The 15,843-nt window shown below is 43.2% G+C and overlaps 1 protein-coding gene across 41 annotated transcripts in view; it reads right to left on the reverse strand.

The window, feature by feature from the left end:
- The window catches only part of RIMS2 (regulating synaptic membrane exocytosis 2), a 456,916-nt gene extending 451,659 nt beyond the window's left edge, over positions 1-5,257 (reverse strand). For all 41 annotated transcript variants that reach the window (XM_058419196.1, XM_040054978.2, XM_040055074.2 and 38 more), the window contains exon 1: positions 4,920-5,257. In XM_058419196.1, coding sequence (XP_058275179.1) covers positions 4,920-5,089 — 170 coding nt within the window. In that variant the 5' untranslated portion in view covers positions 5,090-5,257. The remainder of the gene's footprint in view (positions 1-4,919) is intronic.
- Between the last annotated feature and the right edge of the window lie 10,586 nt (positions 5,258-15,843).

The raw sequence follows: 15,843 nt of genomic DNA on the forward strand, positions 1-15,843 counted from the left end.
TTCTTGAAGAGCAAACGGTACAAGCCATAACAAGCATTATCTACAGTATAAAATGTCTAAGCATGGAAGAAGCAAGGAATAATGAAAATTTCAAGAGGCCCAAAAAGCAGTAAAAATTATTAAAACAAAAGAAAGGGGAGATGATAAAGAATATAATGAGAGAGCAGGATGAAGTGGTAGAAAGGGAAGAAGATATGACAGGGCAGAAAAGAGGGCAAGTATCCTCCTCAACTATATACATGTATTTGTGTAACTTCCACTATCACTTCTTTTATACTGCATAAAGCTATTACTTTTAAAGTTACTTAGACCATATTTTATTTTATAGTCCATAGAAACAATAGCAAAATTATGAGTGGTGTAGCAATGAACTGTTCCAATCAGCACACCAAATACAGACAAAATGCAGTGAAAAATTATGGAAGCATAACTTAACTGACATTGCCTGGAGTCCTAGATTATTATGTAGTCAAAAGCAAATCTTTTTGCCTTACTCTAGAAACTTTAGGAATCCCTATACATATCTCCATTTTCCAAAAGCAAAATCAATAATCACCACATATATCTCTTTCTCCTCTCCAGTCCTGAAATCCAAACCCAAAACATATAATACAGCGTAAATCAGAGCTGATTATTTATGAAGTAGGATAATTATTTATAAAATAGTACAATAGCTTTGTGAGTCTGATACTTACACTTCTGTGAGTCATGGCCATCAATCTATGCTTCCTCTTCCCCAGGTGAACATCCTGCCCCACACCACATTCACTCACAGTGTCATACAAAGCAAACACAGCCCAGCTTCCTCGAGTTTTGCTTGTCAGATTTGATTTCATTCAGTGTAGCTACCCCATTTTTACCATGTCTGTGCAATCACTACCACAGCTACTGAGCCTGCAGTCAGTTGCACCTTCCTAAAACTCACTCTGGACTTGACAGTGGTGGTTCACAGAGAGCCACCACCCTCTTGCTAGCCCACTATGTTTCCATCTTTCTTGCTCCTTTAGATAAATCAGCTGACAAAGCCACAAACTTTTAAAAGAAATCTTTTATAAGGACCTTATGGTAAACCTGTGATGCTTTGAAAATATATGAAAAGTTGGATGATTTCATAACAGACTTTCTCTTGCAAAATTTGTCTACTACTGGGCCAAACTCTCCAAACCCATGAAAAGTTGAAATACATGTATTTTCAGAGCTATGAGTCTGACTTTATGAGGAGAGCATTTTATCTTTAGAATTGCTCAGCAAAGAGCTGGAAACTCATGATATTTCGAGTAGGAAAGTGTCAATGCACATCACACAGACTGAAACAGAAGTCTTAATAAATAATGGCAGCATCCCAACACCTCCTATAATTTTTTTCCTCTGTGCATTCTCTCAATACAGTTCTTCGATACAGAAATAAAGTACAAATTAAAAGTAAGAAACCACAAGACTGATCCCATAAATCAGTCTGTATGGAGGAAATGTGCTGTCTAAAAAGCTTACACACACAAAACCAGATTTTATAAGAGGAAGGATGTGCATAATTTAAAGGAAAAGTCATCATGAAAAATTCTATCCTCTATCCAAGTCAGTAAAATATCCACAAAGAAAAAAGTTGAAAATGCATAAACATTCCTTAAACAGCAAAGACTTACACCCAGAGTACAGACATAAATTCACTCTGTCACGCATTACGCATATAAAATGTTATGCAAAATGTATATTCAATAACCTTGTCAAAAAGACACCTTCTTAGCACGTAACATTCAAAATGCACTCCAAGGGCCCCTAAAATTCCAGAAGAGAGACAGTCAAAGCAGAGGAGTTTGCCACCCATCTTTTTTAAAGCAGAAGTTCCACCTCAGAAACACAGTGCACAACTGTAGCTCAGCGTATTTCACAGACCAAACCAGGCCAAAGGAAAGAGCAAATCTGGAAAGCTTCTGCTTTCCATGCCATCATGTTCCATCAAATCCTGGCAAGAATTCATGCTGACCCGATCACTATTAGTTGCTACAGATTACAACTCAGTACCATCTGTATTTCCTTTCCCCAAAAAGAGTAAAACAAGCATAAGGAGAAGTTCCGTATCTATTTTAAATCCACACATATTTACCCCAGGGAGTGAAAGGAAAAGAATAAATAGTCCATATTACAGATGTGAGTCACACTACTTAATGCTCTTTTGGAAAATGCTCAAATACCACAGTGATGGGCACAGCATAAGAATTTAAGAAACACAGGATACAAATAGAATGGAGAAGGAAGTAGAGCCCAGGGACTAGTCATTCATACTGACACTCAATCACCATAAATTATTAAAAAAAAAAATAAAATAGATGGAATATATGGAATATATGCTTACTGCTTTCTTCAACATTTGAACATTCTTGTGTTAATATCTCTAAATGTCAACTCTTGTTTTCAGGAACTTTTTTTTTTTTTTTTTTTTTTTTTTTTTTTAAATCCTGCTATATTTCTCCATGGAATGAAATGACACAATTTTATTGCTGAGGCAAAAATACCTTCCACTTCAAAAGAAACTTGCCTTCGAGGAGAATTACACTTGAACAAAGACTGCATAATTTAGCTCTATATCCATATGCAATAACAGTAGTTCATTCATATAAACATGGGAGTTTCTTTTTTATTCTTTTTCTTCTTTTGACAGAAGGAAAATATCTCTCAAAAGAATTAAACTCAGTAATATCTACATAAATATGGTGGTATGACTTTGGTGGAGAGCTGTGCTTGATAAATCTGCAGCTATTTTTAGAATAAACATGTACCTGATGGTTCAAGGAGACACTTCATTTTAAGAAAAATTAAATTGATGAGTTATTCATCTGACACCAGCTCACTTCTCACTACCATCTAAAATATTGTGGGCCATCTATTCAAATTCCATCGACAACAGCGTTTTCCAAATAGCGCTGCTTTAGGCAATCCTTTATGTATAAACTTTACACCATACCATCTCCCTTGTGGCTTACACAGAACTCAAGAGGATGCTCTTAGTGAGACATAATGAGAAACTAAACCCCACATAAAGTTTATCTTTAGATTTGATACAGACTTTTTTTTTTTGGCCCATTGTCTGCTTCCAAGAGTGTGAATATTACAAACTAAAACAATTCTATTTCTTAAGTTAGTTTTACCTTACCATTACTTGAGAACAGTTTATTCTTCATTTGCAAGCTCAACTAATAAAGCTATTGTACCGATACTGTACTTTATATTTGATTATAAATATTACTGTCCACAGCAAAAGTTGACAGGAGCCTTCTTTAAAATTTTAATGCTACTATAATGTATTTAAAATGCAACCTTAATTCCTTGAATTCCTGCAGCTTTCAACTTGAACTTCCATTTTTGTTAATGATTTTAAGAGTGTGGAAATTTTAGACAAAAATTTCATTTATTTTGATATATCACACAATTTAATAAAATAAAGGAGCCTAAATTGTTTCAAAATAAAAGTATCCCAATAGCAAACAAATTGTAGAGCAAGAGACTAAGATGTGGTGACAAAAGAAGCTATGGTACTTTATTCCCACTGCTCACATTACGCTGACATGCTTCAGCATGTTCATCCAATAAAAAACCTTTCTAGACAGACTTTGAAATGTTTTTAGGAGATCTCTTCAACACTTAGGAGCTGTCACACAAATTATATTTGAAGTTTTTGGTATGATGCAATGGATCTTGGAAACAGACTTCCAAAGTCAGAAACTAAAGACCAGAAGACAGCTCACAGGTGCTGAGTGTGAAAGGCCAGCTGCAATTAACATGTCCAAGACACAACGGTAATTTTGGTACCAAAAAGAAAAAGAATAAATAAAATAAAAAAAAATGCTTAGAGCTTCAGCTTCACCACACTCATCAAAGTCATGTCCACGATAGCAGTAGTTTTGCTTGTTTCCAAGTCATTAGAAGCCAGCATGGTTACTCCATCATGAAGGGAGAACAGTTTTCTCGACTTTATTCAGTGTCTACCAGCCCGACTGGGGAAGGGCGTGACCGGCGCCGTGCACGACAGCGGGATCCCCGTGCCTGCAAGGAGACCGCTGTTCCGCCGGGAACGGGGCACGGGGCACAGGAGAAGCTGGCGCTTCCCCGGGCCCCGGGCCCCTGCCCGGACACTGCCGCGGACAGCTCCCGGTGCTGAGCTGGGCCGGGCGGCCGCGGACAGCTCCCGGTGCTGAGCCGGCTGGCTGCGGACAGCTCCCCGTTCTGAGCTGGGCGGGTGGCCGCGGACAGCCAGCCCCGTGCTCAGCCGACTCGCTCCGGACAGCTCTCGGGGCCGGTGCCGGTGCCGCCACCACGCCCGCGCCGGGCAGGCGGAGGGCGTCCCGCTTTCCCCGCCGCCGGGGCTCACGCTTGGAAAGAGCAGCGGGGCGGGGGCGGGCGGCAGACACGTTGTCGGGGGAAGATGGCGGCTGTGGCAAACCCACCCGGCCAGGCGCCCGGAGCCCAGGCCCCGGCGGTGCCGCTCCGCCCGGCGGGGCCGCCGCCGCCAGCGCGGAGCCCGCCGCGCCCCCGGCGCTGGGCCCGATGCTGCCGGTCCGCCCCCTCCGGCGGCGCCGACCGCCGCCCCGACCCACCCCCGTCCTCCCGATGGAACACGCCGGGTGAGGACGGCACCTGTGCGGCCATGTTGGGCGCCTGGTTCCCGCCGGCGCCGGGGCGTGCGAAGCCGGAGCCGCCCCGCCGAGCGCGACCAAGGCAGGCGCTGAGCCTTGCCCCGTCCCTGGCTGCGCCCGCGGGTCCCTCCCGCCGTGCCCCACACTCGCCCGGGGCCGAGCACCCCTGCCCGCTCCCGGCCGCCCGACTCCTCTCTCCCGCCCTGGCCGAGCCGCCCCCGGGGCCGGAGGAGAGACTTCCGCGGCCGCGGGCCCGGGAGGACGAGAAAGGGATGCGCCCGCCCTTACTTGAGCACGGATTGCTCCTTCTCCTCTTCCTTCTTCTGGCGGTCCATGACGGCCAGGATGATCTTCCGCTCTTCCTCCGTGAGGTGGCTGAGGTCCGGCATCTCGGGCTGCGGGGCCGGAGGAGGCTGAGGGGCGGCGGGGCCGCTCCGGGGCCCGGCGGGAGCCGACATGTTTGGTGGGAGCTGCCGCCGCCGCTACGAGAAGCGCTGCCCGAACTCCAGCAGCACCGGCGGGAGCGGCCGGCGCCGGGAGAAGCACATACAAATCAATACCCTGTAATCAACCGGCAGCCTAATGACGGCCCCGCCGGGGAGGGGCGGGGTGCCCGGCAGCCCCGACCTCGCACCCACCCGCCGGGCCGCCGGCGGCAGCGGGAGGACGGGGACGGAGGGGCCCCCGGGGGGCGAGCAGGGGGAGCGGGGAGGGGAGAGGGCAGCGCCGGGAGAGGAAGGGCCGGGGGCGGGGTGGGGAGGGAGAGGGGAGAGGGCAGGATTAGCCGCGGGAGAGCTGTGGTTTGGGTGCGAGCGAGATTATCCCAACCCCGAGCGCGCGGCGGGGAGAGGGGGGCCGGAGCGAGCGTCGGGGGGTCAGGAGACGGGGGCAGCGGCTGCCGAGGGGGGTGCCGTGCGAGAGCGGAGCCCCGGCGCCCCGGGGCGCGCAGCGCGGGAAGCCCCAGCGGGCGAGCGCCAGTCCCGGCCGCCGGCCGCGGCTCATAATTCCTCGCCGCCGTCCATGGAAGGGGCCGCGGGGCGCCGCGCTCGCCTCCCGCCGCCGCCTCCCGCCGCTCCTCTGCCGGACCGCGCCGCTTCCTGCCTCCGCCTCGCTTGGCTGGTGCCCTCTCGGCTGCGGGATGGAGTCCGCCTAACCCATGGCATGGCGGAGAGCCGGAGTCACGGGAGGGGGCTCCGCATCGCCCCGCTGCCTCCTCTCCTGAGCCGAGCGGCGCGGGGCGATGCGGGGCCCGGCTGCCGCCCCTAGCGGCGCCGCGCGGGCTGGCGGCGGGGGGCGGCGGGCGGCAGCTGCCCTTATTTATTTATTTATCCCCGCACAAAAAATGGACGCGATAAAAATCACGCGAGGAAGGACAAGGAGGAGCCAAGGCGCCGGCGACGCGCTGGGAGGACCGAGCCCGGCGGCCGCGGGGGGGACAAGGGGGAGGGCGGGGAGATGCTGCGCGGCGCCGCTCCCGCATCTCCCGCCGCTTCCGTATCTGCTGCCGCTCCCGTCGCTCCTGCCGCCAGCAGGGTGGCCGGAGAGGGGCACCCGCTCGGCGGGGCCGGTCCCCGAGCGCAGCTGTAGGGAGGAGGATCTGGCGCAGGGAAGCGCCGGCCCCCGGAGGAGGAGATGGACGCAGCGGGAAAGGCAAGGGGGAAGCCGGCCGGGAGGGCGGCGGAGCACCCTTATCCCCGTCTCTTGTAGGCCCCACGGCACGGTCCGCAGCTCGGGCAGAGAACCGCAGAGCAACATCAAGGGAGCCGCCGGGTGTGCGCCGGGCAGACCTCCGGCTCCCCCGAGCCGGGAACCGCATCGCTGTTCAGCCGAGCGAATCCAGCCCAACAGACCTGCTGCTCCACGATCGCCCACATAAGCTCCTGATGAAGTGCCCTTCACCCCACGCAAAGTGTGAAATCTACCCCAGCCTCTGGACAGATGCCTCTAACCCAGAAGAGAAAGAAGAACCCATGAGAGAAGTTTGGAGAAGAAAGTCCTCCTCCCACATGGGCACCCGGTAGTGGTGAAAAAAGACTCTCAAAACTCTTTTGCTACCTCTAAATCCCCCACCTGAGCAGTCACTTTGTGGCAAGAAACAATTTCTGGAAAAAGTACCCTACAGTACCCAAAAGGCCATTCAAACCAAATAAATGGGAAATACCCTATCTAAGAATGCCAAAGAAACAATTCAATCCAAATCTGTATGTTTTTACTCTGTAAGAGACAGTAGAGTTCTGCTTGTTGTTCTCTCACTTTATGAGACATAACATCAGTGCTGGATAACATCGAAGTGTATGCAGCAATAATAAAGTGATTTTAAAAGGTTTAATTTGAACAATTTGAAATCTCATCCCAGATCATGCAGCCTTGGAGCTGGTACTATTTGTAATCTGCCATGACAACGATTTATAACCAGGTGCAAAGACATGGGGGAAAATGTCATCTTTCAGAACCTATCATGGTCCTCATTAGCTGTGTTTCCACAGGTAATAAATTCTAGAATGCAGCTCCACTAACTAAACTGTTCTGCCTGCGATATTGGTGAAAACACCATTCCTTTGTGGAAACAAATTCTGGAGGATTCTGGAGGATTGTCAGAAAGACATGAGAGGTTTGCTGTGGTAAAGCAGGTCTTAACAATAATCTCTACTATCAGGCACATATTTCATTTAATTTTTTTCTAAGAAACACCACTGGAGTCCTTAGCTAAAGGAGACTGTTCAATTTCTTGATGTAAAATTGTGTATAATAGACCCTTTGTTAAACACCATAAACCATTGTGTAGGACACTGAGTGTATTATATTTAATCAGATATCCTTGTAAAATAAACCGTATGATTTTTCATTCAGTCCTGAAAGCATTCTGCTCTTCCAGTTCACATCACCTTCACCTTTCAGACTGGATTGCAGCCAGCTGGCTCTTACCGAATTCCTTGTTTCTTCCAGGCACTAGATAAATCTGGCATTGAAGTCAAAAAGAAGAGGAAATGTAGAACCATATGTCATCAGATTACCAAAGATAGTACATTCTTTATCAATCTATGAATGTTGAATGGAAGAATTAACTGTACAGAAGCCTTTGGAAATTACATTTTATCCCGGGGAAGTGAAGAGTGAGAGAAATTATTCAATCAGTTCTAAGAATGATTACAAAGAACCAGACCCGTTGAAAGCAGTCACTCCTCCTGTCAGGTTACATAGTTGGCTCAAGAATATTTCATGCCATGCCTCAACCATAAATACAAAAACACAAGCAGTATTCAGGCTGTAGTTTTGGTTGCAAGACATCACTACAGTTTTCTGAGCATTGCCTCATTCAACTGAGATTATTTCCAATGGATATTTAGCCTCAAAGTCTGGACTTACAGTGCCTGCTTCATTTCAATGCACCTGGGATTTTTCATCCATAAATTACAAACACTTGCTCTCAGCATTAGTGTAGAATTTCAAGAGCTTTCTTTTCTCCTTGGTATTTGCCCTGTTTCCACTAAATCCTCTACCATTACATGGGTAACTATAAACAAACAAATACAGGGTCAGAAACTGTAATCTCCATGTTATCTAGCTATTTGTTTTGAAAAGAGAGAGCAGATTCAGGGAAGAAGACATCCTGTCTTGATGACAATAAAAAATAGTTCAATTTGACCTTTACCTTCCTTTCTCACAATCCTTTTCACCTATCATTGCTCACATTTTTCTGCAATTAAAAACAAACATTATTTGTTTATGTTCCTCTCAGCCTGCACAGAATTGTCTCATGTTATTACTGTTATTTACATTACCCAGGTGACATATTGATGGAAACATACTCACAGCACCAAATTCTCTACCCACTCCAGTGTAATGGGGTCAAGAGTAGTCTATAATCAACAAATCATCATACTATCCAGTAGTATGATTATTTACAAATAATTTTTAAGGGGCATTCATTTTTAATTCTGACCTTCCTGTTCATGTGTCTCCAGGTACCTGCCCTTCCGGTTCTTCTCTGTTCTCATTCTGAACTCACTACCTCCCTCCAAAAAAAGCAGATTCCCATTCCTGGTTTACAATCTTCTGCTGAAATTGTTCTTCACTGCAAAATCTCTAAATGAAATTTCACTCTAATTGTATATCAAATGCATGTGATACTTGCTTTTCGAGGCTTCTGTAAGTCATCTAAATGTACTGACACCAGCAGCATTATCAATATAATTTTTTTCTGATACCCTTTTTTTAATCTGTTCCTTTTCAGTTCTGCTAGACATGAGGGGTTCCCAAGGAAACAGTGATATTGTAACCTAGTTTTATGTATCACCACAAAATGTCTTTCACTAAGGGTCTCATTATACTTACTCCCATTTCCTTCCTCATAGCAGCTACAAGAGTAAATGAGTTGGTAGATTCATTGTTTAAGCATATCAAGTATAAATCTTCTCTGAAAAGAAAAAGCCAACATCTGCTTTACAATATTTTGTATAAGGGAAAAAATTCACTGTAACTAATTATTTGTTATTTCTGTCTCAATCTGATACCCAAAAAATATTTTTATGTAGCTGACATGAAGGGAACTTTCAAGTATTCTGCTATGGACGAGTGAATGGAGGAAATTAAAAACATATTCTTGATTGAAAATGACCAGTACTCAGACTCTCCGTTGATCAAATCAGATGTATAATCAGCAAGAAATCTGTCCTGCAGGACACTTCATGGAAGCAATCTGCAAGGGTCTCCTCAAATTCCTATAGAGGAAGGAAAAACTACACTGCAACAAATTGTGTTTTCCAGGTCTTGTAGTAAGTGCTATCCAACCATCATGGGCCAGTTTTCTGGTGCAGTCTTGGATCTTTCCCAGCTTACTCCTGTCTAAATTGAGGAAACATATTATATAATGTCACCAAATTGTCATTTGGTTGCTTTCTGGAGGATTTTGCTACTCTCTATGCATTTTTTTTTAATGCTCCAGGCAAATTTCTGTTAGTTGGATACTTCCCCACAACTGATTTGAACAATGCTAGATATTTATAAGTTAGATTTTTTTATTTGTTACTCTCATTCCATATAAAAGAGGGTCATCTATAGTATACACAGTACTGACCATAATCAACTATATTCAGTGAAATAGTTCCTCCCAATTTTATCGGTGTTAAGGATCTGTCTGCAGTAGATGGAAAGATATTGGTCTTTTATCTAGAGAACACATTTTTCCCTCCACTCTACGCATATGATCAGTATCTTCAATGAGTCAGAAGGGTGAATTTCTTAAGGTGTGCTGAAATGTGTAACTTAATTTTTAGCCACTTCAAAACCCTTTCCCTGTGCAAGGAGAACCATTAACAAAAACCTTTTCGATTAGAGGACTGGGGGCTCTCCATGGGCCTCATGGGAGCTGCTTGGGTTATGGAGGGTGTTCAACCTTATTCCTAAATCAGCTTTGGTGGGAAGAGATTGATTTGCCTTCTCTCAGTGTACCGAGGAGCTGGGATCCAGGTTGTATTTTGAAACGCGATATGGTAGGGGCCCTGGCACCTAGGTTTTCTGTAAGCACAGCTGGCTGAAAACTGAAGAGAAGCTCAGATCAATTAGATCATTTTCTGGTTTAAGGCTGGGGGAGTTGGAATAGTTCTGCCTGGAGAAGAGAAGGCTCTGGGAACATTAATGTGCCCTTCAAGTACCTAAAGAGGGTCTATAAGTTAGATGGAGAAATATGTTTTAGTACAGCCTGTTGCAAACTCAAGTAGATCTATAGAAGGAAGAAATTTTTTTATCATGGGGTAGTAAAACTGGAATGTGTTGCTCAGAGATGTGGTGGACTAGATGACCTTCAAATGTTCCTTCCAACTTAAACTATTCTATGATTCTATGAATGGGATACTTGATAAACATGAATTCTGCAGCTTGGATGTTTTGTCCAGGGTAGTTATATACAGACACAGAGTACATAAGTTTTTAAATAAGATCAATGCCATAAACTTTACTATGTCTCATTCCTGCAGTTCTGTTTCCATGCTCAGTTTGAAATATTCTGTCATATCTGTGACATGAAACGCGCTGAATTAAACCTGCAGGCTAAAATTTTCACAGTATCTTAAAAGCAGCGTTTTATATCTGAATTTGACAGTTCAGTTTTGATTGTTCAGTTAGGTGATTGAAAGTCAAAGGAGGAAGTTTTGAAAGAACCTGAAAGTTCCCATGTACTGACAGTTTTTGGTTATATGTTTCTATTTGATTCTTGACCTGTACCAGCAATGTTTCTAAGTAACTGGGCAGCAAGTTAATTCTTACAATCTAACAGTCCTGATAGTAATAAATTAACAGTGTTGCAATTGTCCAGCTAAAAGAATTGTAGAATAAAGAATCCTACCAAAACCATACGAGTCTATTTCTTTTGGTCACTTTCAGACCATTCATTGGTATTTAATACCTTTATCGGTATTAAAAACTGTCCCCAGCTTGAGCACTCTGGTTTCTTTTTAATTGTTCTGAGTTGTCAGATACTACACTGGTTTCAAAACAATTAGTATAGAGACATTATTCAACACATAAAGAAGAGGCTCACATTAGCACAGTTGGTGCTTAGAACATTATCATATGTTACTGTAAGTTATGGATGCAGCATTGTCTTCCCTCTTTGCTGCCTTCTAATCCTCTTCCCTGACCTCTCCTGCATTTCTGAAACTCAAGCTGCTTTAGAAGAAACATCAGTATTCTTAAGTCCCATGTGATTTTTTTTTTTTTTTTTTTTTTTTTTTTTTTTTTTAAATTAAGTCACAAGATTGTCCTCCAGAGTTGGTACGGAATATCCTGTTCCAGATCTCAGGAATATATTCATTCCTATTGTAGTGGCATCTTGAAAGTCCCAAATCTCCCGATTTTATACAACACAGGAATGATTGTTTGCCCCCCCCCCCCTTTTTTTTAAACTTTTTCTCCCCATTTTTCCCTTTTTTTAAAATGGACTCCACTATGTGATTCTGTCTCTCAATTCATTATTCATAATTAAAACTATTAATACTATCCTGAATTATATTATTATTATTACAGTCATGTTAGAAAGCCTAGTCATATATGAAGAGTTTAGAAATCAATTGACAAAATAGCACAGGCAACAGCCTATTGCCACAGAAAACTCAGAGAGCCACAGACAAAACACAATACATGGGTAACTCAGACAAATACAACTGAAATGAGAAGACAGCAGTAAGATAGGGAGCAATACTAGTGAAGTGGAAGATAACTATATTTTCACAGACTTTATTACAAGATAGTATTAAATTGATCTTTGAAGAAAAATGTGACACAATTTGGGAGACAGAGCACCATTGCTGGAGTAGAGCTGTTTAGTGTTTTCACAAAGTAATATTTGAGTGGAAAGTTCTCAAGGTAACATCCATTCGTGCAAAACTAGAGCTCATTACTGAGGTCCTTTTTTCACTGCATCCAGTTTAAGTTTTGAGTTCTCCATTGGTGAGAGAGAGAAAATATTGGTTTCGCTCTTTTCTTTCCTCAAAATTCAAAGGTAGCAGGGCTTTAGCTGTTTGGATTTTCAACTACAGTTAATTCTCACAGACCTGGACTATGGTATCTTTGATAATGAAAGCATGCCTGAAAGGGATGATAATTAAAGTTTAACATCTCATATTTTCTGTCTAGAAATCTATCTTTCTAGGTTTCACATCTGTCAAATGACCAGAATATTATCAGGAAGTTCAATTAATTCAAATAATATGTAAAGGCAGAAGTGGCAGTGCTGTGAAACTGTTCTTAAAAGCATAATGGTACAGGAAATTTAAATATATATATATATATATATATATATATTAATTCAAGCAAGCATACATTACAATTTTAGCTCCAGTACATGAAGAAAGGAGCAAGTAACTTGTGAAAGTTCATTTTATCCTCCAGAGACAGAAGGCACTAGAATGGCAAAAGCTAAAGTCTAATTGGAAAACAATTTCTTTCTTGTATATTGAGATCATTAGCACTTATTTGACACTTTCTAGCACTGTTTCCCTGAAAAGGCTCCCCATGAGATCCTAGTTGACATGCCTCAGATAAAATCAAACTGTGCAGCATGAAAAGTTTATGAACAGTCTTAATCAACATTAATCAACTTTGGCATTTTACTAGGCTAAGGGGAAAATTGCATTAGGCCAAATGAGAGTCAGCAAACGCGTAGTAACATGATGATGGCTGGTTTGCATTCTGCTCTCCAGACCAGGATTCTGCTATACTTAAAAGTTCAAGTATGATTAAAACAAGATTCATTCACTAGCTACATTAGTATAATTACATTCGTAATGATTTTCTAATAAGTAGAAAATCAAAACATTCTGAGAAGGGATTCACATGCACAAAAGCTTAGCTATTTTTATTAGCAATATTAGTCTCAGAAAATACATAGCCTTTGAGTACAATTATTACCTTTCTTATGCTACAGCATCTCAAAAATTGATGCAAAAAGTATATGTTAGGATTGCTGTCAGACAAAAATATTTAAAATATAAATGGATGATAAGCTTATAATTTTATTTCCAGCTTTTCCTGATGATAGTGAAGTGTTAGCAGCAGCACTTGAACACAGTCTGTTTTGTTAGTGGACAGGAAAAAAATAGTTCTCTATAAAGAATGGTCCTACAAAGGAAAGGATAGAAGGGAAGGAATAACAAAGTATGAGCTCATTTTTGACATTTCCTCTTGCATTTTGAAGAGGTATATCGAAAAAAGTTGTAGGGAATTTCCTTCTTTGAATGCAAAAGGAGATATTTCACTGCCAGTGTGCAGAGAATCTTTTAGAGAAACAGTACTTTAGACTATCAGCTGCTAAAGTCTGCCTTGTCTCTTACAAAAAGGACTACATACACTATAAAATTAGTGGATGACCCTTTCAAAAGCAGGGGGTTTATGACTTGGAAAAGAAAAAAACAGGACCAGTAACCACCCTAATAGCAACGAAGTATGAAACACTGAGTTAATACAGCTGCTTAGCCTAAATGTCATTAACCACCATACTACAGTTCAGATTAGTGCTACAGAATTGATGTACTACAAAGTCAAAGAGGATACACTTGTGCTGAAAGACTCCCCAGCCTCGTTCCTACTTTTCCATAGGAAATATTTTCACAGCAAATGTACATGTTCTCCCACAGAGCAAACCGAACAGGTATTGACAGTTTCTAGCCTCGACCACACAGTGAACAGAATTTGATCTACACCTTAATTTAGGGGAGGGTAATCAACCTGGTGCATGTGCAAAAGCAAGAAAATATCCAGCTGCACTGAGGGGCACATGTTTATAGTTGCTTCAGTAAAGCAGCCCTGTCCTTACAATGCTTGTCTCATTACTGCTGCACTTCTCTCCATAACAGTGGGCAGATTAATAACCTTTTTTATTTCCCACTCTACGTGTCAACATTAAATACCCAAATATTTTTCTCTAGTTATCTGGGTGCATTATTTCCCATATTTCTGTCTTGAATATGTGCTGGTCTGATGAGTAGCTACATTCTGTGTGCACAGCCTGCCCTGTGCCAGCTATTTCAAAAGATACCAAGCAAAAAAATCAATAACAGCTGATGGCATTTTGTTGTTGATATTGTGGATTTCATAGGTATTCATCCATCATTCAGAGTCATTTTCAAAAGTATTCATGGCTGTCAAGTGTTCAAAACCTGTAAAAAGAGTCTGTAACACATTCAAAACTCAGCCATAAAAATACAGAAAACTGAGTTAGACACTAAAATAAAGCATTGCTTCTTATGTACAAATCACTGCACTCCAAGAAATCTAGGAAAATCAACATTTGACAACAGGGGAAACAGTGACGTGGGATGAGGAAATGGCTGATGTACTTTTGCCTCGTTTGCTTCAGTCTTTGATAGCAAGAGCAATTGTTTCCTGGATATCCAGTCCTCTGAGCTGGAAGATAGAGATGGTGGGGGACAGAAGTTCTCATAATCCACGAGGAAATAGCCAGCAACCTGCTATGTGATTTAGACATCCACGAGTTTATGAGGCTGGATGGGATCCCCCTAAGTGTACTGATGGAGCTGGCAGAACAGCCTGCCATGCTGCTTCCAGTCATTCCCAGTAATCCTGGCTAACTGGAGAGGTCCCGGCTGACTGGAAATTAGCAAATGTCTGCAAAAAAAAAGGCTGGAATGAGGTTTCAAGGAACTGCAGACCTGTCAGCATGACCTCAGTGCCAGAGAAAGTCATGGGGCAGATCATCTTGAGTGCCATCACGGGGCACTTGCAGGACAACCAGGGAATCAGGCCCAGCAAGGTTGGTTTATGAAAGGCAGGTCCTGCTTGACCAGCCTGATCTCCTTCTGTGATGGTGTGACCTGTTTCATGGATGAGGGAGAGGTTGTGGATGTTGTCTGCCTGGGCTTCAGTAAAGCCTCTTAGCCTAGCACCTAAGCTGCAGTAGCAGATGACTACAAACTACGACACTGCTGACTCGCATCCTGAGAGCAAAGAGGACATGGTGGACACATGGATGTTGGCTTTTCTCACAAGGAACTACTTCACATTTCTAGTCAGAAAGTTGCATCCTGTGACTTTGTCCACCTGATAGAACATCTTCAGCTTTCATAGAGTTATCTGCCATTGCCCTTCACTGTTACTGTCTGTGATTTCATATCCAGAAAGCATTTAATTCCATTGTTTTATGTCATGTTTCTTTCTATCAGTTCATGGGATGAGAAGGACACGCAAAGATGTCTCAGCTTTGCTTTATTCCCTCAAAGAATATCTTAAAAAGAGGAAAAGGTAAACCTGTTCACTAGCTGACTAAACCCTTTCATAGAGAGAAGTACCTTGTCTCCCTAGTGGATGATGTCCACATCCTTCAAAATGACATTTTGTTGTGATCAGACCTTTGAAGCAGGAAAAAGGAAAGTTGTCGGGGGCTTTCCCTAACATTGAGGTGGTTTCAGGGTCCTTTGCTCCCCTGCACAGCTCCGAGCCAAGCCGAAGGAAGAGACGGAGTTCTCAGGTTTAGATTTTTCAAGGTTGCATACTTCGTTTATTGTTTCTTATCTTACAATTTTCTCGGAGTCCGACAAGATGTTCGCAGCTGCATGGATTCCTCACGTCTCCCCCCGAGCTGGGCTGTCCTTATCTTTTATACTAATTGCTACGTATTTCTTATTTACTATTTCTTACCAATGTCTATCACTATTACTAAAAAGGTCATCTTTACTTTGACCCAATCCTCACTAACTAC

This window comes from Hirundo rustica, chromosome 1 (genome assembly GCF_015227805.2).
Source record: "Hirundo rustica isolate bHirRus1 chromosome 1, bHirRus1.pri.v3, whole genome shotgun sequence".
NCBI lineage: Eukaryota > Metazoa > Chordata > Aves > Passeriformes > Hirundinidae > Hirundo > Hirundo rustica.